Raw genomic sequence first — 27,417 nt, 5'->3', positions numbered from 1 at the left:
TTCTCTGTGTCACCAATGTGACTTTAGAGACAGTCACCATATTACCCAGAACTAATGAGTATGCCAGACTTTCCCTATGAGTATGAATCATTGAATGCTACAGGTTGGTAATAAAGAAATAAGTTTCTTCAGCATATACATTGAGTGGCCAGATTATTATGATCTCTGAACACATAATAATCTGGCCACTCAGTGTATATCCTATATAATAAAAGGCTAATATGCAAATTGTCCTCTGGCCCAGGAGTTTGACCAGCAGGCAGGCCAGCCAACCACCCATGTCCCTCCCCTGGCCAGGCTGGCCAGACCCCACCCATGCACAAATTCATGCACTGGGCCCAGACTAATATATATACAGTATATATATTAGTATGTATGTATACACACACACACACACACACACACACACACACACTGAATGACCAGATTATTATGCGTTCAGAGATCATAATAATCTGGCCACATATTGAAGATGCAACTTAAAGATGCATTTGGCTTCTTTCTCAACTGAATGGATTTTCAGCTATTACTCTCAGGTTGTTGCCAAAATATTAATGAGATGCTTTCCTAATTTAGGACAGGATCCTAAATGTCTTTACTCTGCCATACTGTGTGCCATGCTTTGGTACCACCTTGGCAATCAAATGGATTCAAGACCCTTGTACGTTGCTATTTAGTAGATTCTCTGACACAGGTGTGTTTTGCTATTCCGTGGGTCTCTCTCTACAGGTCAGTTTCCCCCTTGATCTCCAAATCCCACAGCTTGGACCTTTAACTACTAAACATTGCAGGTTTCTCTGGCCTTGCCATCAAAAGCCTGTAGCATAACCTGACCCTGTAACAAGCTAACATACAGTACATGTATATATGACATATAACTGACTACATACACAAGGGACTCTTCATCAGAAAATTTCTCTGCAAGACCAAATGTCCCTTCTTCAAAAAGATAGCAAGTTTTGCTCAAAGCCTGCCTGCCACAGGCCAGTAGATTTTTATAATTAATCCTAATGCCACAAAATAGCACCCCTGAGAAAGTGGGTTTTCTTTTCTGGATGGAGGATACCTGCTCCCTTTGGGGTCCTTGCTGCCTTTCATGTCACAGTCTCTAGAACCCCCAAATATCTCACTGTGTCCCAGAACCCATTCTCTCTGGTTTACACACAGCCCTGTGGGAAACCAAGGGACAATACAGCCAAGGGGCTTGCCCATGCAGAGACCTAGACCCTTTCTCTTTTGCAAGACAGACGGTGGGTGAAGATGCTAAGGTGGGTGAAGATGTTAAGTATGGTGTTATTTCTTCTCAAGGTTGTCAGCACATTATCCTGCTTGGTTTTGCTTGAGGGCGTTGTGGATGGCTGTGGAATTGAGTCCAAGGGGATGGACCGGGAGCTGGTGGGAGGAGGAGGCTGTTCCACGTGATCCTGCCACAGAGCTAATGGAGGCAAATGAGAACCGGTGCACCCTTATTTGTAGCATCTGGGCACAGACACGCTGGGTGACATCTGCCTGGTGACTGGCATTGCCCGGTCTAACCTTGTATGAGTATGTCTGTCTCTCCTCAACACATCCACATGTGTTACCCAGTGGTCAGGGTTCTGCAGACTCCAGGACTCTGCTCTGCTCCAAGATGACATCCTCATGGACAGCTGTTGAGCCTTTGACCTCCTATTGTGCTCACAAGTCACCCTGGAGCAGCTGCCTCTGCTGTATGGTCAGAGATAACCTTAGCGATGGGCCCCCAACCACCTGAATGAGGAGTTCCCGGTGGCTGGGGCTGCACAGAAGCAGGCTGGAGCTGGCTTGGATTAAAACGTTTCACTACAACGTTTCTGCTATTAGAGCCCTAAGAGTCCCAAATTCTCCAGGCCTCCAGGGAAATGTGCCTCAAGAGGACATCATCAACTTGGAAGGGCAAACCAGCATGGCTGGCAGCTGTTTGAGCTGCTGGCTTCCTTCAGAGCCTGGGAGTGCTGGACAGCCTTGCTTAGTCCACCTCACAGGTATGGAAATAGAAAGGTGACAAAAATGAAGTCCTTTTCTCTATCTGTTCCCTGTTTTAGCTCCTTCCTCCTCGATCTGGTGACTTTTCCTGATCACTCTGCCCCTCCCAGCATCCCTCACTGGGCTGGGCATGTAGTTTCCAGTGATGGGCATCTTCGCTAGGAGCAACCTGAGACACACAGGATGTCCTCAGCATCCTTCCCATGTTTATAAAGAAGGTGAATGCACTTCCACTTGGTGTTCTATTATAGGAACCCTTGTGACCTTGTTACCCAGAGAGGAATGAGAGAGAGAGAGAGAGAGAGAGAGAGAGAGAGAGAGAGAGAGAGAGAGAGAGAGAGAGAGAGAGGGAGAGAGAATATGAATAGGAATCTGATTTCCTTCCGGTGGAATATTCTAACTCATATTGCATTACTTTAAAATAACTGATCAAGATTTTCAATTTCTCCTACACTTTTATTTAGCAAACAGCAATATACTCCATTTACTATTCAATTTCTCACATCAATGAAATTTTGACTTCTATTTTAGAATAAATAAATCTGAAGGGGCACATTTATGAACCAAACTTTGTTTGCCCTCATGAAGGTGGAACTTAGAATTCCTGATTATAAACTAGGAACACAGGTGAGACGATACCATTCCGGCAGCCAAGCTTCTGCTCCTCAGGTTTGTAAGGAATACGGTTCATGGCCCAACTCCCCCCGCACCCCCCCCCAAAAAAAAAAACATACCCTAACTCCCAGCATGAGGTATCTTTCCATGTATGGTGTAATTCAGGGTGAACATTTTTTAAAACTTTCATATTATTGTTTTTCACTGGGAGCAGCTATCAACACATAACCTGGAGTTTTCCTTCACTTTCAAGCTTTCAGGGTGTTACACACACTGCTTCGTCCTGTACCTTCACACCAAGGGGCACTGCGCTTCTGTCTTCCTCTGCTGAGCTGGTGAACTCTGCAGTCATCAGCCATAAAGGGCAACACAGTTTGTCCCCGAGGCGGCTTACCTGCATGGCTCCCCCTTGGTTGTTATTCTGAGCCTATTCCCCACAAAGATCGGAATAGTCCATGTTCCTGGGAGCTGAGCCTTTTACTAAACTCTTTCTTACCCAAAACTGGGGGCTCAGAATCTGAAAAAGATCCCTTTGTCATCTTATCCTTCCAAGTCTCTCACGTGCTGCCCTTCCCACCGTCACTCCGGAGGGTGATCCCAGGGAAATGCAGCCCCAGTGGTTTCTGAAATCTCTCCAAAGGCTTGGCGGCCACAGGAAGAGCAGAGCAGCAGGCACAACCCACAGAGGGAAGGGGACAGCACGGTGGTGACACTGAGCACAGCGCTCTGATCCGTGTTTCAAAGGCAGAGAGAGCAAAACAACTCAAAACACTAACTGGCGAGTGTCAGCCTTGTTCTTTAAAGAGCTGAGTGACACGAAACAGAAAACATTCTAATGACCTGTGATTAAATTTAATACCCGAAACAGATGGTGTTCTATTCCCGCCCCCCAAATGGGTTGCTCACCTGACTGGAAAACCATTTCTGAGCCGGCACCCCAAGCCCAGTGGCCTAACCTCCACCCCACCCAAATGTGAATTGATTCCTTTCCTTGGGAAATCTGACTATAAAATCATTTACTTTCTTCTAATCTAGTTGGTACTCAAGGGTCAAAATTTAACCATGTTATTTATTTGAAGAAATATTGTTACACTGAGCCCCAAACGGCCAGGAAATGAGGTTCTGATAAATTAACCAGGTGTTTCCCTATCCCCTTTGGTTAAAAGGATAGGTTTGTGTGGGTACTTCTCTAGATTTCTCTGAGAAAGATTTACACAGCTTCCATTCTAACTGCTCCTTCCCGTACATTCCTAAGGACCCCTAATGCTTTCAGCTCCAGTTGTGGGTTTGAGACTGGACCCTTGAACTCCCAGAGGGCAGAATCCAGCAGGGCAAGATCAGCTCTAAAAACCCACCATCCCTCTGAAGGTGGTGGTGGGTTTTGTCCCTTCATAAAAAAAATGTAGAGATGTGTACAAAATCACCTGAAGCTCCGTTTTTAAATCCTTGTTGAAACCGCTGGATGCAGAAAAATAAGCCCACCTTATGATGACTTTGAAAATATTTTATTTGAATAGTAAATAGTTATACAGTCGAAACAGTTCTATTGAAGCTGTCTATAAATAGCTAACAATTAAGAAAATAATGTTATGTAGAAAAGAGATTGCATTTAAAAGTAAGAGCTGTTGGTTGTACAAGGGCTCGGGCGGGGGCCCTTGAAGCAGAACAAAATGGAAGGTTGTCTGTAATTTGCTCGGATAGGTATAAAAGTTAAAACTTTTAGCAGATCCCTTTAGAAAAAGGCTCTCTTGTAAAATGCACAGTGAAATGTCGAGAGTGGCTGGGGGAGGAAAAAGCACACACCAAGAAAGAAAAAAGATCTGCAATCAAATAATATCTCAATCTTCATAATTAATATAAATAAATAAAGAATAAATAACAATTACTCATAAATCAACATATACATTTTAGAGGGAACTCAAGACAGTCCTACCTCAGGCAACAAAAGGCGATCAAACCAAAACGTCTTCGCGTGAAATATTGAGGCAGTTTCTACAGCATCTTCTGAAAAGTCCCTTCCCTCCCCCGCCCCCCCCAAAAAAAAATAAAAACCAATCCCAGACGACAGTTCAAGGCATTTGTGGCTATACTAAAGAAAACTTCTTTTTCTCTTAAGCAATTTGATTTGTTCACATACAAAAAGGTAAAGCCAAACTCCAGCAGTTCACAAGCCATAATAAAGCTAATCGTGTGGGGAAGTTCAATTTACAGCCTGTGAAAGATAAAGGCATTGATTCCTCAAGGTTCACCCAAAAAACAACCCGTACGCTACATACATTAGAGAGCAGAAACTGGTAGGCGAGAGCAAACCGCATTTCTAGACCATGAACACAGCGAATAACTAGCAAGGAAAACCGCTCTCCCCTCCGAGGGAGGCTTCCAACCACGAGACAAACGCGCAGGGCTCTTCTCCCGGGTACAGAAGGGATCGGCTCCTGCTGCGCCAAGGCGGGGTGGGGGGAAAGTGACACAACGCAAAAGGGAGCTCCAAAGGGAGTCACAATGACAGGATCGGGGTGACCGTCACGCCACATCAAGAGAAGCGGAGACAACACTTTGACCGGGGGTGGGCGCCCCCCGGCTCGGACGCGGGTTTGGGCGCGCGGGGCGCGCGCTCTCTCCGTGGGTCTGCGGCGAAGGCACAGTTTGGAGGGCCGGGAGGGAGGGCGCGCTCTAGCAGGCCGGCCGCACGGGCACCTGCAGCAGGATCACCTGTCTGTTCTCAGAAGGGTGGCACTTGTTGATGTGCCGCGTGAGGCCGGGCGAGCTGTAGAAAGTGGCGGGGCAGTACTTGCAGGGGAACACCTGGGCGGCGTGCAGCAGGCGCAGGTGGCGCTCCTGGGCGCCCTTGCTGGGGAACGTCTCCCCGCACACCGGGCACAGGTGGCACTCGGCGGGGGCGCTCAGGCCCAGCGCCCCGGCCGCCGCCTCGCCGTCGCCGGCCGCCTCCTGCGGCGGCGCCTTCTCCTGGGGCCCCGGGTACAAGGCCAGCAGGTCCTCCGGCGGCGGCGGGGGCGCGGGCGGCGCAGTGCCCTTGGCCTGCAGCGCCTGGTGGTGCGCCAGCAGGTGCTTGCGCAGGTAGGCCTGGCGGCGGAACTTCTTGGCGCAGTGGTGGCACTCGTACAGCCCGTCTTCCGAGCCCGACTCGGAGACGCCGCCGGGGCTCGGCGTGTCGCGGTCGCTGCCGCCGCCGCCGCCGCCCGTGGCTTCCCGAGCCTCAGCCCTGGCGGCGGCTTCGGGCTCGGACGCCCGGGCGGCGGCGGCGGCAGCGGCGGCGGGTGGCGGGCGCGGCTTGTGCCAGCGGCGGTGCGAGGCCAGGTTGGCCGGGCAGCTGAAGACCTTGGCGCACTCGGGGCAGCGGTACTCCACGCGCACGATGCGCGAGCACTTGTGCTGCGCCAGCGCGAACGGGTCGGCGTACTCCTCCTTGCAGAGCTGGCAGATGAACTCGCCCAGCGGCCGCGCCGCGTCCCCCGCGCGGCCCCGCGGCGCCTCCACCGGGCCCTCCTTGATCTTCAGCCCCAGCACCGGCGACGTGGTCACCTCGTCCTCGAAGTGCAGCTTGCGGATGGCTTTGGGCTTCTTGGCGCTCGGAGCCTTGGCTGCTTTGGCGGGAGGCTCGGCGGCGGCGGGGGCCGGGGGCCGCTTGCCCGGGGGCCTCAGGGAGGCGGCGGCCGGGGCCAGCGGGGGCCCGGGCGCCGGGCCGCGGGTCGCCTCGGCACCCCCCGCCGGGAACGCCGTGCCCATCTTGAGCTCGGCGGGCGCGAAGAAGAGCGGGTCGCCGCTGCAGGTGCCGCCACCGCCGCCCGCGCCGCCGCCGCCCCCTCCGAGCAGCGCGGCGGGCGTGGGGAAGGACTCGGCCGACACCGGGGAGCCCAGGTTGAAGCTGCGCTCGAAGTACTTGTGCTTCTCGTGCTCGCGGCTCACGGGCCGCGTGGGGCTGTAGAGCGGCGCGGGGTGCGCGGCCTCGGGGTTGCCGAAGTGCGCGGCCCGCGGGCCCGGCTGGGGCGGCAGCGGGCGCGGCGCGCAGACGAGCGCGGCGGCGAGGGCCGCCTGGGCGCGCTCGGCTGGCGGCGGCGGCTGCCGGGGCAGCGGCCCGGGCCCCGGGCTCGGCGCGGGGGGCTCGGGGCGGGCGCCCCCGCATCCCGGCGACAGCAGGAGCGCGCGGTCGCCGTCCTCGCAGCCGCGCACTCGATAGGACACGGGGGTGGACTTCTTGCTGCGCTTCACCAGGAATCCGCGCGGCATGGTGGCGCGGCGCGAGGGCCAGGCGCCGGCCGGGTCCCGCCTCCGCGCTCGGCCGTGGCGGCCTCAGTGGCCCCGGCCCATGCCCCGAGCGCGGCGGCGGCGGCGGGACTCGCGTGGCGCCGGCGGCGGCGGCGGCGGCAGCTTGGCCCGGCTCTGCGCCCTGCGTGCGCGCCCCAGTGCCCGGGCCCCGCAGCCGCTCCCTTTTAACGGGGGGAGGGGGCCATTGTTCTCGCCTCCCGCTTCCCCCGGAGCCAATCAGCGCGCCGGCAGCTCCGCCGCCGGGTGGGGTGGGAGGGCGGCGGGGCAGCCAAAAGGGAGTCGGGACGCCGGGGTCGCCCGGTAGGTGCGGCAGATGTACCTGAGGGCAAGGGGCCCCCCGCGTGCGCCCCGTCGCCGCCCCGCCCGGCGCCGCCGCCCCGCCCGCCCGGCCCGGCACACGCCCGGCCCCGCCTCACTGCACGGTCCGCTGCTCCTCTATGCGAGGCGCACGTGCCGAGGCTTTGTGTGTCTCCTCCGGGGCGCCGAGCCGCCAAATGGACCCGTCCGTCAGCGCCACAATGCGCGCCCCCCTCCCGCGCGGGGATTACCCGCGGGTCGCGAGCAAAATAGCAACAAAGGAGGAGAATGGCCCCAAATATGTCAGGAGGATTCGGTCCACGAGCCGGAGCGGAGCGGAGGGGAAGTTGGGTGGGCATAGTGGGTAGGGGTGGCGGTGGGCCACAGCAGGCGACGGGACGATCGGAGTGCGGCTGCTGGGGCGGGAGGGGGTGGGGTGGGGTCGGGGTAGGCTCGGGAACTCCTCGGGGTGTCTAGAAGAGAATCAAGAATTGGAAATAGCTGCAAAGCCCGGGCTGCCTGGAGTCCCCACCCGCGCTTCGGACTTCGGGTGGGCCGGGAGACTCTGGGTCCGAGAGAAAACGGAGTTCCACGTTTAGGTGGATGGTGTGGCCGTTGGCTGCAGCGGAGGGTGATGTTTGCTTCCGTCCGCAGCCAGGGCCCGCGGCCCTGGTCCTTGGGAAGGTCTCTCTCGAGTTTGAGAAGCAGCAGTTGGTACAGAAGGCGCTTCTTCCTTTGCCAGCAGATGCAGCGCTGGAGGGTGAGGGGGGCGGACTGGGATGGGTTCCAAAAAGAACTTGAATTTCTGAACTTTTTTTTTTTTTAGTTGCGGGAAGTTTGGAGATGGGCATCCTCCGAGGGTCCGGAGTAGCCCGCTCGGAGCCCCCACGCCTCCCAGGGCTGGGTGGATTCGGGTGGTACGGACCAAGGTTCGAACTCGAGGTCAGCCGCGCGCGCCCCGGCGAAGTTGGTTTCCGCTCTCCTCCTCGTGCCGCCTCATGCATTTTCATTCCGAGCGGGCATTTTGTCTGCCGGTTGACATCAGATGCTAAATCAAGGGCTCCAATCAAGGCTCTGCGAATAAAGGGGCCGCCTGTCTCCACGCAGGCCTCCCTTCCCCACCCCCACCCCCCCAAGCCATGCCCCTTCACCTTTGTGAAGGAAATTAACCTCCAGCTATTGAGCGGCGGTCGCGGCCAATCTGGACGCAAAAGCGGCGCGTGCTGCTGGCGGAGAGGGAGGGGGGCAATCTGTCCTCCGAGGCGGGCCGTGGCCTCGGGAGGACAAGCTGCGCCCCCCTCCCTGCGCCACCGGGAAAAGACAACAGCGAAGATCGCATGAACCCAGTCTTGGCCCTTCGCTTCCATCCTCTAATCAGCCTCGCGCAGTGGAAGCACAAAGGCGGCCTCTGGGGGGGGGGGGGGGGGGGGAGGAGAGACACAGAACCCCAAGACTAGCAGTGGCCCTGATCCCCGTCTCGTTGGGAACAAGTAGCAAAGCCACAGACTAGTGAGTCAAATGTGGTACGCTGTGAGGAAAATGCCACTCGATTGAAAGAGAAGGACATTTCCCTGCAAAAACCTGTGCATCCAGGCAGATTTTGCTGTTTTGCTTATGCTTAATTCCACGGAAGGTATTTAATTGTTTTTGGATTTTCCCTCGGAAAATACCCTGGCTTGGAAATTTGATAGAATTTTAAAACACGAGCAGTAAATTGTAAAGGGACAGTTGTTAGGATTAACCAAGGGAAAAGGTATTTGATGATTTTCTTTGTGATTATTTTTCCTAACTCACAGACTTAAAAGAGAAGGATACCTATAATGGAATTATTTCGAAAGCTCCCGTTCTTGTTTTTTGTTTTGTTTTGTTTTGTTTTAATGTTAAGTGCGATCACTGCTAATTCTGGAAAGAAGTTAGGAATCCTAAAATAAGTTGATCTAAAATGTATACGTGTGTTTCCATCTCAAAGCAACTGATGTTATTTCCTTGCCGTTGTGAGCGCTGATGAATGCTGCCAGTGAACAGAAGTGGGAAAGGGATTCCGGGACAGCTTTGGCCAATTTTATTTTCTAATCACGGATCCCATCTGGATTGTGGAATAATAGGGCGGGGGCTGGGTCGGCCATCCCTGACTGACTGCAGGAGGAGGGGCGGGGGAGATCTGGTCCTGCATGTGCAACACTCCTTTCATTCAACAGATATCGGGGAGGGTTTGTCACCTGGAGAATCCTCTAAAATAACACCCATCATTGTAAAGAGATGAGGGAGGGGGGAATGAAGGGGGGACTCCCGCAAAACAAAACGCCTGCCTAAATGCAAGGAATTCAAACAGGTCTCTGAATTAAGCCAAGAGAATCTTTTGAAAACTAGACACTGAGATTCAATGGATGGACCCTTTCCTTTTATTTTTTTCACTTGTGGTTTCTAGTCTTGCCAGTGGAAGTGAAATATGCTTTCAGATGGGCACGGTCAAAATAAATGGGCACTTGAAAGGTACAAGTATTAAACACCACCCACAGCGGGCGGCGGAGGGGGAGAGAATCAGGTTGGGGGCACCCAGCAGCCTCTGAGAACGGGCACTCTTGCACCCAGTCGTGGGTTCCCGCTGTTTTCTCCGTGACTTTATTTCTGGGAACCCGTGCACCTGCGGGGATGGGGAACCAGGGATGGGGACCCGGAGCTATTTGTCCTCCCCCGGGGAAGAGCGCAGCCGCCCGCTGCCCTAGCACACGGGTGCCGCCTGGAGGAACTGAGCTGGGGGAGCGCTGAGCACTGATTTGCGCCCCAACCCACCCTTCAGGGGAGCTTCCCTGAAGCCCACAGGCATGAGGAACCCAGGAGGGCCCTCGAGATGTCCTCCCCTGGTCCCAGGGGACTCTCCCTTTCCTGTGGGGCCCTGGCGAGTGCTTCGGAGAGACGTGGCAGCCTCCATCGCTTCCTGTCCGTGCGGCCCCGCCGGTGGCTCCTTGCTTGGCCTGCGGGGCTCGGGCCGCTGGCGCCCCAAATCGTCCCGCCTCGGTCCCCAAGCCGCCGTTGGCGCGCGCGGGGGGGTCACTATGACCTAGCTCCAGGGAGTTTCTAGAAAGCCTGGAGTATGGACATGAGCACTAAAGGGGGGCATATCGGCCTAGAAATTGCCTCTTGGGGTGTCCGCCAGCCCAAACAACCCCTGAGCCCAGAAAGGCAGAGACCAGAAGGTCCACAGTCTCATCCCTCGGCGCCCGCCGAGTTGGAGACTCCAGGGAGGAGCGACAGGGAGTTGTCAGATTCCCCCCCCCCCCCCCCCCCCACACACACACACCACCTCCCACACCCCAACCCTCCCTTCGGGCTGAGTTCCTTCCTATTTACAGGAGCCCCACCCCAGGCCCTCCTGGATCCGGAGCCTCGATCCCAGCCTGGACCCCGTTACCGCCTGGGAACCCGCCGGCAGTCCCTGAGGGCCGGGGCCCGGAGGCCTGAGCCGGGAGAGCTTTGTGTTTGCAGGAATGAGGGGCTGTGTGTCCGCCCCGAGGGCACGCGAGAGACACGCGCAGCCCTCCTGCCGCCCGCGCCCCGCTCGCTGGCCACTCCGGCCGCCCGGCACCTCCCGAGCCCCCGCCCGCCCGCCCGCGGGCCGCGCCTTTGTTCGGCACATTAGCATAAAGCTGCCCGGGATCTCCCTTTAAATAATTCCACACAAAAGGAGAGAGCCTGAAAGAAAGCGAACAAGGCAGAGCCTGCGAGGCCGTGCCGTCCGCCCGGCGAGGAGCGGCGGCGCTCGAGTGCGTCCCTCCCCTCGAGGTTCAAGGGCCCCCGGCAATCTGCTGCGCGCAGGGTCCGCGGGGGGCCGGGGAGGAGTCCCCTCTTTAGGCCCAGAGTGTGCCCTCTGAGCACCGAGCGAGCCCCCAAGTGCCTCGGGACTGTTTGATTTTGCCTCGGGCAGGACCGTCCAGGCCGGGTGAGGGGTCGGGGGGCGGGAAGCAGGACGGTCCCGGGTCCGGTCATTGGAAAGAGAGTGCAGGCAAAAGCCGGCAAGGGTGAAGGTGGACAATGTGGGAAAGTCATAATAGGGACGTGGGCCCAGACGCGCCGGCGGGGCAGCGAAGGGACAGGATGACATTGAACGTGGGCGCAGGAGGGGCTGCTCCCGCCTGGGAGGTGGCGGCCCCCTGCTCCACGCGCGCCTTCGTCTCCGAAAAGGCACCGACAAAACCCGCTGGAGACGGACCAGGAAGGCCACTGCTCCTCCATCCCTTCCTCTCGTCTTCCGCCTGGGTGGGCAGGAGACCCTGGGGGCCAGGAGCTCGGACTTTTTCCACCTTGGCCTGAGTTCCCCTATTCTTGTTTCTGCTCTTGGTTTTGGGTTTCTGTATTCTTCCCCGATTCCTAGTACTCTGCTCTTGTCCACCCTGTCTTCCTCTTTTCCTCCCATCTCTGCCTCTTGCCCTCTCCTCTCCTCCCCTCTCCCCTTCTCTCCCACCCCTCCGCCTCTCCATGTCTCTGCCCTCCTCGTCCTGGTTTCTCCCTCTCTTTCTCCCCCTGTCCAACCCCTATCCCATCACTCTCCTTCTCTTCCCACCTCTCTTATTCCTCCAGTCTTTCCCCATCTCTCCCAATGATTCCCCCATTTCTCCTCTGAGACCATCCAGCCCGCTCCTCCAGACTCTTCCTGCCTCTCCTCCACCCCTTCCCCGATCTCCTCCCCTCTGGGCCCTCACCTCTCTCCCCATCTCCCTCCCCTCACTCCCACTCTTCCCTTCCTCTTCCCCCTCCTTCACCCCGCCCCCCTTGTCCCTCTCCCAACTCTCCCTTCTCCCGGCAGGCAGGCCAGCGTGTGTTATTTTATTTGTCTAGAGAGAGCCTATTTGTTCAGTGATGTGTGGCCTCCTGGCCGCCAGCTTTAATGGGGGACCGAGAGGCTTGGTTTCTGTGAGCATTAGCATACAGCTGCCCGCTCCTGGGCTCACTTTATCCCAGCCTTATCGTCACCTCTTCTCCCAACCAGAAACAATCAACAGCTCCGCACACAGGGACTCTGCAGCCCTGATCACCCAGGGCGATTGTGTTTCTCTCTCTCTCTCTCTCTCTCTCTCTCTCTCTCTCTCTCTCTCTCTCTCTCTCTCTTTCCTCTCTCTCATTTTCTCTCTCATTATCTCCCTCCCTTCCTCTCTCCCCCTTCTAAGGGTAAATACAGATTCGCTGGCTTTACATTTTATCCTCCATGTAGTTTCTTTCCTCTGCCACCTCCTCTTATATTTTCCTTCTGCCTTCCTGTGATATTTGGGTGAAATATGAGGAGCCATTTGGGGAAAGGAGGAGGCTATGCTCTATGGCAAACCGGCATATGCCAGGAGATCCTTTAGAGGCATCTGAGAGGCATGGTAGTTGCATGTGATTTGGGGAAAACTTGGGAAAATGAACTTTGGTATTTTCTCATCAGAATGCTTTGTTCAAAACTACAGAATTCCAAAATCAGACTTAGAACCCAAGATGTCCCCAGCTCTACAGCAAACACTGAAACACATGGGAACTTCATGATGCAGTCTGTCCCCACAGAAGCTGTGCCTGTGCGAGCCCAGAGAAGTCCCAATGTTGGTCTCTTTGAAGCCCTTCTTTTGCGAGTCTTCACCGTTAGTAAGGAGTCAATATCTCCATTCTCCCAATGCCCTTAAGCCAGCCCATTTCAACCTGGATCAACCACTCTTGGGCACTTCCCTTATTCTTAGGAAAGTTGTTCCCCAGTGGTAAAATGTATGCTAAAATCCATGCCTAGATCCCCCAAATTACTCACTCACTATGAGATGATGGCTACAACCACCTCATCTGATACACTTTGCAGACTAAAATGTAATCTAGACATTTTCAAATTTGCCGTGATACTTAGGGAGGTTCAAGACTGCTTTTTAAAGAGCAGCAAAGGAAAGCATTAAGTGTATGTATGTAAGCATGACTCAGTATTAAAATTGGCGTTGCCATTTGGGGTTCCTTTAACATGACTAGATGCTTTTTAATGGCAGTACTTGATCACAGAAATCATAACTGTTGATCCTTTGAGGTTGTTCTGTTAATCTCCACCCAAGGGTCACAGACACTCACTCTTTGCTGACCAATGGACCCAGGGCCTCTGAGGGGAAGGGAGTGGGAGGGACTCATTCACAGACCCTTGAAGTAGGGTCCTTAGGTGTTGGGATGGCAGTTTGAGGAGTAAACCAGTAGCGATTGTTCTCAGTTCAGGTTACACAGGTTACCATGTGACCGAGGCTGGGTAAAACACACATGTGAGGGAATTCGTGGAGTTTATTGCTCACTTCTACCTGCATTAGAAAAATCAGTCTCTAGTGTGCTAGAACAATGTTATTTTTGAGAAGAATCAATTTGATGATAACGGATGTGAAAAATCTGAAATGCCAACTACAACTTTCTACCTAATAGCTGTGTTATCCTTCTAATTGTGCCAACTTTTGCTAAACATTAATATGAATGCAAAAACTGAACAAAAACTGGAAATAAGTCTATGGAGACCAAATTTAAGCCCCTGTTGGTCAAAATTCAGCCACAAATAGTGTCACAGTAACACCTAAAAGAGATCCAAATAAATGAAAACAGTCTTGTGTTGTTTCTAAATCTGCATGTTTTCTACTAGGCACTTAATTTTCTTTACTTGTAAGAAGGTCTCTGACCCACATTATAAGTGACATGTAGCAGGCCCCAATGCAAAGCAACAAGACTAAGGGCTTAAGGAAGTCAACTAATTTCTGATTACAATTTTCTATTCTAACACCCATGTATGAAATTTAAAAAAATAAGAAAAAAAATCTGTACGTGTGTTATATTCTAGTTTTTCACTGCATTTATGCCCATGGCCTACAACATGAAATAGAAATACAGGGCCTGTGACTGCAGCCTCCTCATTCCAAACGTTGTCTGACATGTTCCTACCCAATCAGTCCCTTTGCTGTGGGCAGAGTTAATTTCTCATCATCAGTTTTACGAATGGTCCGCGCGGGCACACGATTTTCCTTTCTATTGCCTGGGATTATTACTGGGTAAACATGTGAATAACAAAATTGGCGGCAGACCATTTCAGGAAATGAACGTCATACCCACGGTAAAAACAAGTCTTACACAGTCTGATCTTATTGTGTTGCTAAAATAGATTATTCTGTACGGAAATGTCTGGTATTAGCAGAGCAGCTCCAGGGCCCAGAATAGAGGCGCACAGCCGTGCGCCACCTACTGGGACGATAGAAAATGTCATGCATAAGTGCTGGCGGAGAAGACAAAAAACCCAGGAGACAATGGTGCTTGGCTGTCAAGCCAGGCTTCAGAGAGGCTTCCTACTTATTCAGAGCGCTTCCAGGAACTCCAGGTGTGGAAACAATAAAGCGGAGGACGTGGCCACACTAAATGATGCCTGGCCACGCGTACATGGGCAGGTGGTAGTGATTATACTGCAGGTAGTCAAGGATGCTCCTCTCCACCAGCGACTTGTAGATGCTTTCCTCGAAAACTTTTTTGAGGTATGCCTTAGGCTTCTCATTCAGGCTAATCTCCTCATCGACTAGCTGACAGGCTAACTGTTCCATGGAGGGAGATTCTTCCTCCTGGAAAACACAGTAAGAGGCCAGATACAGAAATTACATTAAGCGCCATGACGAGAACAGTTGCATTAACATGAAGAACATAGTGCTCAGTTCTCCAAGAATGGTTATTGTTTCCTGGCTTTAAAAAAATATTTTCGATTGTGGCCAAGTATACATGTTAAAATTTACCATTTACCCGTTTTTAAAGGTGTATTTCAGTGGCATTAAGGACATTCATGTTGTTATGCAACCATCTCCAGAACTGAAACTCTGTCCCCATTAAACGCTAAGTCCCCACCCTCAATCCTCCCAGTTCCTGGGAACCACCATCCTACTTTCTGATTCAATGATTTTGACTACTCCAGGGACCACATAAAAGTGGAATTACATAGTATTTGTCTTTTTGTGAGTAGTTTACCTCACTTAGCATTACATCCTCAAGGTTCATCAAGCATAGTACTTTTAAGCTCTTGATTTTCATATAAAAAATGATCTTTAATCATGCTTATGTTAAAGGGAGTGATTACGTGTTTTTTTAAATGTTATTTTTATTGATTTTTAGAGAGAGGAAGGGAGAGGGAGAGAGAGATTGAAATATCCGTGATGAGAGAGAATCAATGATTGGCTGCCTCCTGCATGGGCCCTACTAGGGATTGAGCCTGAGCCTGCAAACCAGACATGTGTCCTTGACCGGAATCGAACCCCGGATCCTTCAGTCTGCAGTCCAACATTCTATCCATTGAGCCAAACAGGCTAGGGCTGATTAAATGTTTTTACGTGAAACTCCTAGGTGGTTTACTTCATGTGGCTAGATCCTTAAGAAATAGGATTTTTAAACCTTATAATACATTTGTAAAGCCAAATTTCATTGATATCTCTGAAGATAGGGCTCGCTCCAGAAGAATAAAGTTATGTGAAATTCAGAATCATATGCTGTGCATCTCCCTAATTCCATAAAGATTTCTCCTCAACATTTTATTCCAAAAATATTCAAACACACAGCAAGTTGACAGAATTGTACCTGGATTCCATAGTCAACTTTGCACTATATTTGCTTCATCTGCCCATGTATCTGTTCATAGGAGGATTGTTATAAAAAGCACGTCACCGAGGTTTGAACTGCATGCTTTCTGAACACCACAATAATTGAAAATTACCTTAAAGGACTTTGATGCTATGTTATTTGAACTTCCAATAATTATTTTTATTTTGAACAAAAAAAGTGGATAACTTACAGAGTTCCACTGGATCATTAATTTATTAATAGTAAGAACTTATAGATAAAAATATATTCCAACTATAGGGAGGCATAGGGAAATTATCACTTGGTTTTTTAAGCAAGACCCTACTAGATATTAAAGGTGCTGAATCACTTGATTGCCCACAGCACCCCAAGCTTATATGCTGCGATAGATACGAGGCTTGTCTCAAGCAAAAGCCATCGATTTATAATTATTTTTATTCCCACAATAATTCCCGCTGCTCTGATATGGGGGTAAATAGTATAAAGTCACAACATAGAGCTTTTAAATTTACCTGAGACAAACAGTGCTCTCTAGATGGTAAACAGGTTTTTTTGTGCTTTTCATTTGATTCTTATAGTGTGATCTCTCTCAGTGTGACCACCTTCCCTCTCAGTGTGACCAGCTCCCCTCTCAAAGTGCTCACCTATGACCAATTCACATCCCAATGCCACATAAAGTACATGATCCTTTGTGTTTGGTTCTTTTATTTAACATAGTGTTTTGATGTTCATCCACTTTGTATAATGTCTCAGGACTTCATTTCTTTTTATGGCAGAATAATGCTACATTCTGTGGATATACCATGCTGTTTATAATTGATCCATTGATTGCATTTGAGCTGTTTACTCTAATGTTCATAGCAGCACTATTCAGAGTGTCCCTTTGGATTTTTAAATTCTTTGAATGTACATACCTAGGAGTGCAATGACTAGGTCATGTAATAATTCCATGTGTAAGTTTTTGAGGAACCATCAAACCATTTTCCACAGCAACTGCACAATTTTACATTCCCATCAGCAATGTGTGAGGCTTCCAATTTTTTTTTATTCTTGCTAATACTTGTTATATTATTACTTTTTTTTTGTAGAGCCAACCTAGTGGATGTAACATGACATTTCATTGTGGTTTTGCTCTGCATTTTCCTAATGATTGATCATGTAAATATCTTTACATGTAAATGACTTTACTTCTGGACTCTCAGTTTTATTTCATTGATCTGCCTATCTATCTTTATATAAGTACCACCCCTGTCTTGGATACTATTGATTTGTAGTAAGTTTTAAAATTTTATAGAGATTTTATAGAGTACTAGAGGCCTGGTGCATAAAATTCATGCACTGGAAGGTGAGTTGTGTGTGTGTGGGGGGGTGTGTGGGGGGGTGTCCCTCAGCCTGGCCTGCACCCTCTTGCAGTCTGGGATCCCTCAGGGGATGTCCACCTGCCAGCTTAGACATCTAAACTGGCAGTCAGATATCTCTCTCATAGTCTGAGGTTCTTGCAGTCCAGGACCCCTTGCTCCTTACTGCCCACCTGCAGCCCTGTACCTGGCTTCTGGTTGAGTGGCACTCTCTCAGGGGAAGCACACTGACCACCAGGGGGAAACTCCTGCATTGAGCGCCTGCCCCCTGGTGGTCAGTGCATGTCATAGCGACCAGTTGTTCTATCAGTGGTTCTGCCATTTGGTCAATTTGCATATTAGGGTTGTATTATATAGGATGTCCTTTGATTTTTGTTTTTACAGCCAAAAGTGTTTTGGCTGCGTGGAGTCCCTTGTATTTCCATGTAAATTTAGGATTGGCTTTTCCTTTTACAAAATATACCATTGGGATTTTGATAGGATTGCATTGAAGTGGTGGATTGTTTTGGATAGTATTGCCATCTTAACAATATTAAGTCTTCAAAACCATGAACACAGACATGTTTCCATTTCTTTGGTTTCTTTCAGAAATGCTTTGTTTTCAGTGTGCAAGTCTTGCACCTTCTTGGTTAAATTTATTCCCAAGTATTCTATTATTTTGATGCTATCATAAATTGAGCTGTTTTCTCAGTTTCATTTCTGGATTATGCATTGTTAATGTAGACCACTGATTATTGTATGATCTTGTATCGTATAACTTTGCAGAATTTATTTGTTAGCTCTAATGTTATTTTTTGCATGTTATAGGATTTTTTAATATATAAGATCATGTCATTGGAGAAGAGAGATAGTTTTCCTTCTTCCTTTCCAATGTGGAAGCCTTTTTTCTTTTCTTTTTCCTGCCTAACTGTTCTGGTTAGAACTTCTAGTACGTTGTTAAATGTGATGCAAGCAGACATCCTTGTCTTGTTCCAAATCACATAGGTAAAGCATTCTCTCTTTCATCATCATTGTATATATACTTTATTTACTTTATTAGGTTGGGACAGTTCCCCTCTACTTTTTTTTTTTTTTTAAACTGCTCTTACCATGAAAGCATGTTTGATTTAGCCAGATGCTTTTTCTGCATCAATTGAGGGGGTAGCATTTGCCCCCTTCATTCTATTTATGTAGTGTACTACATTGACTAATTTTTATATGTTGAACCACTCTTCCATTTTTTGGGGGTAAATCTCACTTGGCCATTGTTTTATGCTGCTGGATTTAGTTTGCTAGTTATCCTTTGAAGATTTTTGCATTTTAACCCACAGGGAATATTGTTGTGGGGTTTTCTTTTCTTCTTATGTCTTTGTCTGGTTTTGGTGTTAATTCTTTAAATGTGAAGTCATTTGGTCCTAGGCTTTTCTTTGCTGGAAGGTTTCTGATTACTGATTCAATACTTTCACTTTTCATAGATCTGTTGAGATTTTCTATTTCTTCTTGAGTCAGTTTTTGTCATTTATGTGTTTCTAGAAATTTGTACATTTCATCTAGGTTGTTTAATTCATTGGCATACAGTTGTTCATAGTATTCTCTTATAACCCCTTTTTACTTCTGTAAAGTTAGTAGCAATGTCTTTCATTTCTGATTTTAGTAATGTATCTTTTTTCTTAGTCAATTTGATTCAAGGTTTGTCAATTTTGTTGATTTTTTCAAAGAATCAACTTTTGTTTTCATCAAATTTCTGTCATTTAAAAATTTTTCTATTTCACTTATCTCCACTAAAATTTTTAATATTTCTTTCCTCTGCTAGGATTGGGTTTTGTTTTGTTTTCTTTTTCTAGTTCCTTAAGGTATAAAATTAGGTTACTGCCGAAACCGGTTTGGCTCAGCGGTAGAGCGTCGGTCTGTGGACTGAAAGGTCCCAGGTTCGATTCCGGTCAAGGGCATGTACATTGGTTGCAGGCACATCCCCAGAAGGGTGTGTGCAAGAGGCAGCTGGTCGATGTTTCTCTCTCATCGACGTTTCTAGCTCTCTATCCCTCTCCCTTCCTCTCTGTAAGAAAAAATCAATAAAATATATTTTTTAAAAATTAGGTTACTGACTTAAAAACTTTCTTTTTGAAAAAATGTCATTGATTCATTGATTCATTGATTGATTGACAAGAGAGAGAGAGAGAGAGAGAGAGAGAGAGAGAGAGAGAGAGGGATATTGTTTTTGTTGTTCTACCTATCTATGTATTCATTGGTCAATTTTTGTATGTACCCCGATCAAGGCTTGAACCCGCAACCTTGGCATGTTGGGACGATGCTCTAACCAACTGAGTTACCTGGCTAGGGAAAGATCTGTTTCTTTCTTTCTTTCTTTCTTTCTTTCTTTCTTTCTTTCTTTCTTTCTTTCTGTAGGTATTTACTAGTATAGCTATGAATTTTCCTCTGAAAGCTGCTTTTGCTGCATCCCATAAATTTTGGTGTGTTTTCATTTTCATTAATCTCTGAGTGTTTCTAATATCCCATTAGATTCTGTCTTTGAAATAAAAGAAGTTGCTTAAGAATATGTTGTTTAATTTCCACAAATTTGTGAATTTTTGTTTTTTTTCTGTTTTTGATTCCTAGTTTCATTTTATTATGGTTAGAGAATACACTTTGTATGATGTAAATATTTATAATTTATTGACAATCATTCTGTAGTCTAACATATGGCCTATCCTGGAGAATGATCCATGTGTACTTAAGAAGAATGTGCATCTTGCTATTGTTGGGTAGAGTGTTCTATATATATGTGTTAAGACTAGTTCTTTTATAGTTCTGGTCAAGTCTTTTACTTCCCTATTGATCTTCTGATTATTCTGTGCATTATTAAAAGTGAGATAGCGAAGTTTCCAACTATTATTTTAGAACAATCTCTTCAATTCTATCAACGTTTGCTTCATATATCTTGGGGTTCTGTTGTTAGGTATATGTATATTTATAATTGTTATATAGTTCTCAAAGAATTTTGAAGGGCAATTTTTACTCCACATTTCACTCTGGTCAATGATTCTTTGGCTTCAGTCGCAGCTGACTGCAGTGCCAATGGATTTCCTCTCTACGTCCACAAAAGGACTTGAGATGTCTTATAGTGAGCTTCTTTTTAAAATAAATGACATATAGATTTGAGGTGACATAACAGTTACAGATAACTGTCTTTTATTTCATTCTCCACATGTGGAGAAAAAGGAAAATTGATATGCTAAGCTCTAGGATAGCACAGTTTATGGGACTGAAGTTCTGAGTTTCCCTGAGGAAAAGGTAGAAACTGAGATGACATGGGTTACACCAACTCAATATCAAAAAAAGGAATTACTGTTACTCTTTAGAGATGGCTCTACTATTTCCCTAATATCAGATTCTTAAATGAAATTCCTGCATGTGTGCATCTGACTGGCATTTCCACTGTCAGCCTGTCTCCGCCATAACTGTCACCACCACTGCTCCCCGTGGTGATCGGCACGTGCTGACAGCCTTCTTCTGTGCCATGTTCTGTCACACATCACATCCCCTCCTTTGCGCCTTCCTCAGCTCTCCGAAGTGGAAGCAGCTAGTCCCTGTTCCCCAGGGGTCTGAGCTGGAGGCAGAGACCACTGCACACACCACCTCTTCACGTGGCCTTTTCCACTTTACAAATACAAACGTGGAAAACAGAACAGTCCCTGGTAGAGGCTTTTCTTTCAAAAGTTTCACTTTCTGCAAGTCTAAAAACCCACGAGAATGGTTGGGGAGCCATTAGTGTGTCTTCCATAAACGCCCATGGCCACTTCTGACCTCCTGCGAGGACCCGCTGCCCACGCTGTTGGTTTTATAGTGAACAACCCACAGCCAACGTCTGTTCATCGGTACAGGCTGGCAGTTCTCAGCGAATCACTGGGTTTCACAGTTTACCTAGAGAGATGAAGGAAAAGCTTCCCTTTTAAGCTTGACCCCTAAAACCCCTGGCCCTGTGCAAAACATTCACGGAGAGGCTCAGAGCTGGGGTTGAGAGGAATTTGGCACAGGGCTTTGATGGGTAAGTCGTAAAGGGATGGGTGATTACTGTGGGCAGCAGTGAGCTGCAGATGACATTTTGAGAGGCAGTGGGAATGTGTGGCATCAAAGGGAGTGCAGTCTGCACCAGTCTTACCACCCAGACTCAGTTTCCCTGAGCTGAGTCCTCACAGTCAGGGAGGAAGTGCAGGGACTTCCTGACCTGTGGCCGCAGTCCCCTCTGCCCCTCTCATGGACACTTACCTGCCAGGCCCCTATCTATGTGGATCCTAAAGACAATTAAATTTGGTTTAAATGGTAAACCCATTTTTCTCATTCTGAAGCTACTTGAGATTGGCAAAACTATTTCAATTTCCCAGCTTGCACTCCAGGAATAAAACAGAAAAACAGGGGGTAAGGTGGGGGGGCAAGGAAGAGAAGGTGCCAGGCCACACAGTTTGGCCCCGTGTGGCTCAGTGCCTCCGTTCCTATCTTTGGAGTGAGAGACCTTTGAGCTGAAGCTTGCTGGCTACTGCCTTGCCGTGTGACCACAGCCGGTCACTTAAAATCTTCAGCTGCAGAGTCCTCATTGGTAAAGAGCAGAGGGTAACAGCACCTGTGCCCACCCGAGTGGGTGGGCTCCTGTTGGGATGACAACAGAGATGCAGGTCTCGCCCATTGAGACAGTAGAACGTGGTGGAAGCGCAGCCAAGGCCTGCGTGGAGTGAGGCAGAGCCTCTGATGGGTTCTGGGCGGCTTTTTGAGCACAGCTGTTAACCTGTCCCTGCTCTGTGAGGACTCCAGTGTTGAAACAAATAACTTAAAGTTTCACAGATAGTTTACTATTTACATTGCAGAGTCCAATTTCTTGCCGAACAGGGAGACTTTGGGCTGTGTCACCCCACTTCCATCCAAATCTGTGTTGTTTTGAGAGAGAGGTTTTGGTTATAGGAGAAGTGTGCCTGGACATTTGATGACTTCTCTTTACATGTTTAAAACAGCATGTGCACACATGTGTAGTGAAGGCCGGACAGACATAAACTAAAGGAATGCAAGCTTCACTCCTGAGGCCGAGTAGATATAACTCATATTCAGTTTTCAGCCAACACTGTCCGCTGATGATACAAATACAATTGTTTGTAAAAAGGAAAAGAGAAAGTTGCCCCTCATAAAAGGATTTAAAGAACCCATTTTCCCTGAATGTCACCATCATGTTTACATATTCCGTAGTTTGTTTCTATGAAGTACAGGTAGTTTTAAAAGTAAAACAGTAAAATGGGAATGTAGGGGAAAAGTCTAAATGACCAACCATACAAATTGTTTATAATTAGCAAGGAATAACACCGATATCCATTAATCACTCTCACCTTCTTGGAGGTTAACACTTGGCGTAACTCTTTCCTGAGATCAATAAAACGATCGTGAAAGAGGGCCATGCACCAGGGCTCCGTGAAGTAGCTGGTGAGGAAAGAAAAGACTCAGTTAGCTGGAAACCCTCTCATTACCACTAATAAAGTATTTACCTGCTTTCTTTTTGCCTTTGTAAATGACAATCCTGGCCCCACTGCAATCGTTTGCTCATAAAACGCCCCGTGGAACAGCCTGGCCAATCAATTTTTTAAATGGATGTTCCTGATGTAGGGCCAGGTTCCATAATTACATTCAAAGTGGTTTAATTCAAAGCCGGGGCAAGACCCGGTGAAGAATCCTGATTTTATCAGAATTTAAAAGCCTGAAGACTTGTAAAGAACGGTGTCTCCATTATCTGCCCTCATTTGAGAAAAACAGATTGCAGGATTAACTGAACTGCTGCATAAACAAATTAAATTTGGGGAGACAATAACACAAACGTTGCTCATCATTAAGGTTTCTGGATTAATAATGACCAGAAAAACAGGCCGCCTCGGTGTTGCAACACGGTCCTCGTACAATTGCCCTGATGCTTAATTGAATCTCTCTTAGGAGAGCATCTCTCTTAGGGATTTGCATTTGCTAACTTTTCGCAGAAAACTGCTTGGATACATGCTTTCTTTCATGGAAACAGAATGGCCATCCTTGGCTGAAAATCTGACGCATTCTTGGAATAACCAAGAACATTTGTTGGTGTTCTAAACTCTGACTTTATCTGAAAGCTAAGTGTCTCAGAACAGGAAACGTCACTGCTTCAGGGTCAGAGACACATCGATTTAGCGGGCCTCACTCTCACTGGATGTCTGTCATCCCTGTTACTGTTAATGGATGTTATATCTGTGCACAGGGGAAGAAAAAAACAAAAACTGGTGCCCACACGCAGATGGGCACCTTCTGTTTTCCGAGGCTTAAAGTTAATTCTCGGGGAAGCAGCTAATGAGTCCCAGGGCCTACTGAGGTATTAAAGCCAAATCTAATGACAAAAGTCCGTGCTAGGAGCAGCATGGATCCAGCTCTGTCTGTTATTGCCTATCATCCACTCACTTGACCAGAACATGACCCGATTTCATGCTTAATTACCTACTTGGTTGTTCAGATCATATATTCATCCGACTATTAATTTTACGAATATTTACTCCTTCCCCATTCTGTGCTCAGAACTGATCTGGGTGCTGGGGAAACAGCAGGGACCAAAACAGATACACGTTCTCTATATTCGAGCCACAGAAGGTAAATATATAAAATGTTAGAGAATGCTTGGGAGAAAGCATAAATCCAGAAAGGACAGGAGGCCAAAGAAAGGCTAGGTCGCCTAAGGTGGTGACTTACTGAGTGAGGAAGCACCTGAGGGGAGGGGAGCGCCAGTCTGTGGAGATTTCAGGGAACAGACTTCGGAGAGAGGGAACAGCAGGTGCAAACGGTGAGCAGAGGCAGGGCTGTACCCAGACCATGGAGGCAGGCGGGATGGATACAAACAAAGGCGAGTGGTAGGCTATGAGCTCAGGAAGGTGATGGGTGGGAAGGTTGCTCCTAGAGGCAGGGGCATAGTCAAAGCTGCTGTGCAATCGCTCCACAGCTATCTAGCTCAGCATCTGCTGCAACAGGCATCCTGTATTTGTTCATGAAATGAACAAATAAGGAATGAACAGATGCACATTACACTGTATGTATTCTATATGCCTGGCCTTGATTGGTCTTTCATTGATACAGAATAAAATTGTGCCAAATAAATAGGTGACAAAACTCTGCAAAATACCCCAAGTCTGAAGAAAGGAGGACACTCAATGGGAGCAGCGGGAAAGCTGTGTGTGAAACCAGGGTCTAACGATGGTCTTTCTGAGCCCTGCAGCTCACGAAGAGGTGTCAGGTTGTCAGGAGCGTACCCAGTGGAAATCAGTCAGGGACTGCTCACCTCTGTAGATACTCAAGGCCACTGAACTTCTAATGAAAGCAGTCCAATCAGTGGGAGTCCTAGCTACAAGGTTCTGGGCCCCTACAATCCCTGGCCAATGTCCAACATCTAACTCTAGGAGTAAAGATATTGGGTCAGGGCTGGCTGCCCAGGAGGGATCAGCTCTGTGGGGGTGATGTTTTGGCCCGTCTTAGACAGTAGCTTCTTAGACCAACACATCAAGGATAACTGAAGTCCAGACACAAGCACAGCTTTTCCAGGGTGGCTCCTGTCTCTTAGGTCTAAACAATTTCTAGAGAAGCCTGAGGGAACTGTGGATGTGCCAGTTAGAAACCACAGGGCCCTTTTAAACTTGTTGCTCTCTTTCCTCCATTACTGAGTCCTCCCCCACCCCCCTCCACCGTGTGGTTCCGTGCACCATCAGGAGTTCCCGCCCGCCCTCTTGTTTTGATGGTCCACAGCCACCTCTTTCTAATCTAGATAGTGTATGCTCGGTCTCAGCTTTCCTCGCCCAACCTGGCTCTGTTGCCACAACCTGTGCTGTTCAGGCAGTCTTTCTGAACTCTGCCTTCAGAACTCTCATCTCTTCATTGTCTTCTCCAAAGAGTTAGTTCTACGGAAATCCCACTTCCCTTAGGGTCACGCTGCTGCCCACCAGGGGCTCTGGCCCACCATCTAATGCCCACATTTGCATAGCCTCCATTCACAAAGCCAAACACACAGGGCCGGAGAGGTTAGTGGCCCTTAATCCTCTGTCTGCCCAGTGCTTGGGGGGAAGGGATGATGAGGAAGTTGGATGCATTGCTGGCTATGAAACGCCCCATGGCTTCTCACACCAGCATCCAGAAGAAATGGCACCATGGACTTGGCAATCCCTGTTCATATCACAGTATGTTGAACAGCTTACACAGGGGCCTAACAGGGACCTGAAATTGCATTTCTCTCACACTCCCCACCCCTGCCTCCTGTGGAAAAACAGCTTGTTATCCCATCCAGGTCACAGTTTGTATAGCCAACTGCTACCCATATTCCTGGAAATTGCCAGTGTCAGCCACCTACACTAATAAAAGAGAAAGATGCAAATTGCCTATACCTCCATGACACCCATCAGCCAATCAGGAGCGAATATGCAAATAAACCCACCATCTTTGTTGGGTTAATTTGCATACATAGGCGTGGAGCAAAGACTGAAGGCTCTGGCCCGAGTGAAGACTAATGACTGAAGACTGAAGCCTGATGGCTGAAGACGACTGAAGATTGAAGAGGCTTGGCTTCTCTGCTGTGGCCAGAACAAAGGCCTGGGTCCTAGATGCCGGCAGCCAGGGGAAGACAGGACTATTGCATGAATCTTCGTGCAATGGGCCTCTAGTTTTTATATACAATAAAAAGAGGGTTCATAGAATTCTACTTGGATTTCACTTTTTTTGTCTTTTAAGAAAGAAGTCTTGGGTTCCATTAAAACAGGGAATGATAATGAAGTAATACCCTTGAAACCAAACCAACAAGTGGACTTCTGAAGGCTCCTTTCAGGTTTTACTGTAGTTTCAGTGGTGGTCCCCAGCGACATTATCCACAAGGCCGTAAAATGATAGCGCTCCCACACCTGGGGAGTGGGCGCAGGTTCCTACCCCACCTGGAGGGTATCTTCTGCACAGTCTGGGATGCCTGATGTCTGCAACATCAGGCATCCCAGACTGCCCACGGGCCAAGTTAAATCTGGACAAAGTGAAGTAGCTGCTAATTTGTAGGGTAGTTGTTCGATGTAAAGTGTTGCAGGTACAGGTGAAAGGAATCTCCTGATTAAGGAAAAAAGAAAATGGTACCAAAAACCCACCTAGTGAAGAATCTCACTTGTAATGTCTTACAGAAATTGCTTTTCTGGTAGTAATTAAAAAAAAATTTTTTTTTTAAATATGTTTTTATTGATTTCACAGAGGAAGGGAGAGGGAGAGAGAGAGAGAAACATCAATGATGAGAGAGAACCATTGATTTTCTGTCTCCTGCACACCCCCTATTGGGGATGGAACAGGAAACCTGGGCATGTGCCCTGACCGGGAATAGAACCGGTGACCTCCTGGTTCATAGGTCGATGCTCAAGCACTGAGCAACACCAGCTGGCTTTTGGTCGCCATGTTTAAAGAGTTCACCAGATGACCTTGGGGTCACTGTGATGAGGATGCCTTTCCTGGCTGTGGACCTCAGTCACTGACCACTCACAGCCCCCAAGTAGCCTGGCTTCTGTCCATGATTCACTTTTATGCTCCCTGAGATCTGGTTTGCTTCTGGAAAATTAACTTTAAAAAAATAATCGATTTTTCTTTTCAGAGCAGTACAGAGTTCCCACATACTCCCCCTCTACCTCAGTTTCCCTGTTACTAACACCTTGCACTAGTGGGGCACGTCTGTTATAATTCATGAACCAATATCGATACAGTGCTCTTAGCTACAGCCTGAAGTTTACACTGGTGTTCACTTGCCGTGTTGCACGTTCTGTGGAGCTGACAAATGCAGGTTTACTTGGAGGGACTTCGATTCTCCACCACTTTTGTAAATAATACACTTTTCTCAAAAGCCCCAGGAAATGTCTACTCGTAGAACTGAATTAACCATTTCTGATCGATGAGGTCCGATTGTTAAGCGATTGATCAGACTTCTCTGGAGCTCATCTTCGTGCGCTCATTCGGCCTACTGTGTCGACAGAGTCACACAGTCTGGGAGGGGACCTGCTAACTAGCTTGGCCATTGGCCACTCTGAAGGCCGAGGAAAACAGATCGACCAGGCACACTGGGAAAATGGCATGCACAGGTCTCAGAGGAAGGTACACTACGTCTCAGGGAAAAGAACAGAGCGTGAGGGGTGCTGCTCTTTCCAATCCCGGTTCTTACCTCTCAGGCCAGGGCCGCTGGGAGGCCAGCAGGAGAGGGGAGCTGAGGAGGGTCAAGGCTGCACCCCCAGCATCCACA

The 27,417-nt window shown here is 48.7% G+C and overlaps 2 protein-coding genes across 2 annotated transcripts in view; both read right to left on the bottom strand.

The window, feature by feature from the left end:
• Positions 1 to 4,743: 4,743 nt before the first annotated feature.
• INSM1 (INSM transcriptional repressor 1) lies at positions 4,744 to 7,510 on the bottom strand. The gene has a single exon (XM_036419308.2). It carries the CDS (start codon positions 6,865 to 6,867, stop codon positions 5,293 to 5,295), a length of 1,575 nt encoding a protein of 524 aa, XP_036275201.1. The 5' UTR covers positions 6,868 to 7,510; the 3' UTR covers positions 4,744 to 5,292.
• Positions 7,511 to 13,353: 5,843 nt separating this feature from the next.
• The window catches only part of CFAP61 (cilia and flagella associated protein 61), a 218,618-nt gene continuing 204,554 nt past the window's right edge, over positions 13,354 to 27,417 (bottom strand). Inside the window, exons 26-27 of the mRNA XM_045574878.1 lie at positions 22,493 to 22,589; positions 13,354 to 14,786 (exon numbers count right to left, since the gene is read on the bottom strand). Coding sequence (XP_045430834.1) covers positions 14,589 to 14,786; positions 22,493 to 22,589 — 295 coding nt within the window. The 3' untranslated portion in view covers positions 13,354 to 14,588. The remainder of the gene's footprint in view (positions 14,787 to 22,492; positions 22,590 to 27,417) is intronic.

Source organism: Pipistrellus kuhlii, unplaced genomic scaffold, assembly GCF_014108245.1.
Source record: "Pipistrellus kuhlii isolate mPipKuh1 unplaced genomic scaffold, mPipKuh1.p scaffold_m20_p_6, whole genome shotgun sequence".
NCBI lineage: Eukaryota > Metazoa > Chordata > Mammalia > Chiroptera > Vespertilionidae > Pipistrellus > Pipistrellus kuhlii.
The sequence above is the reverse complement of the archived record's forward strand: the minus strand, read 5'-3'. Positions and strand labels throughout refer to the sequence as shown.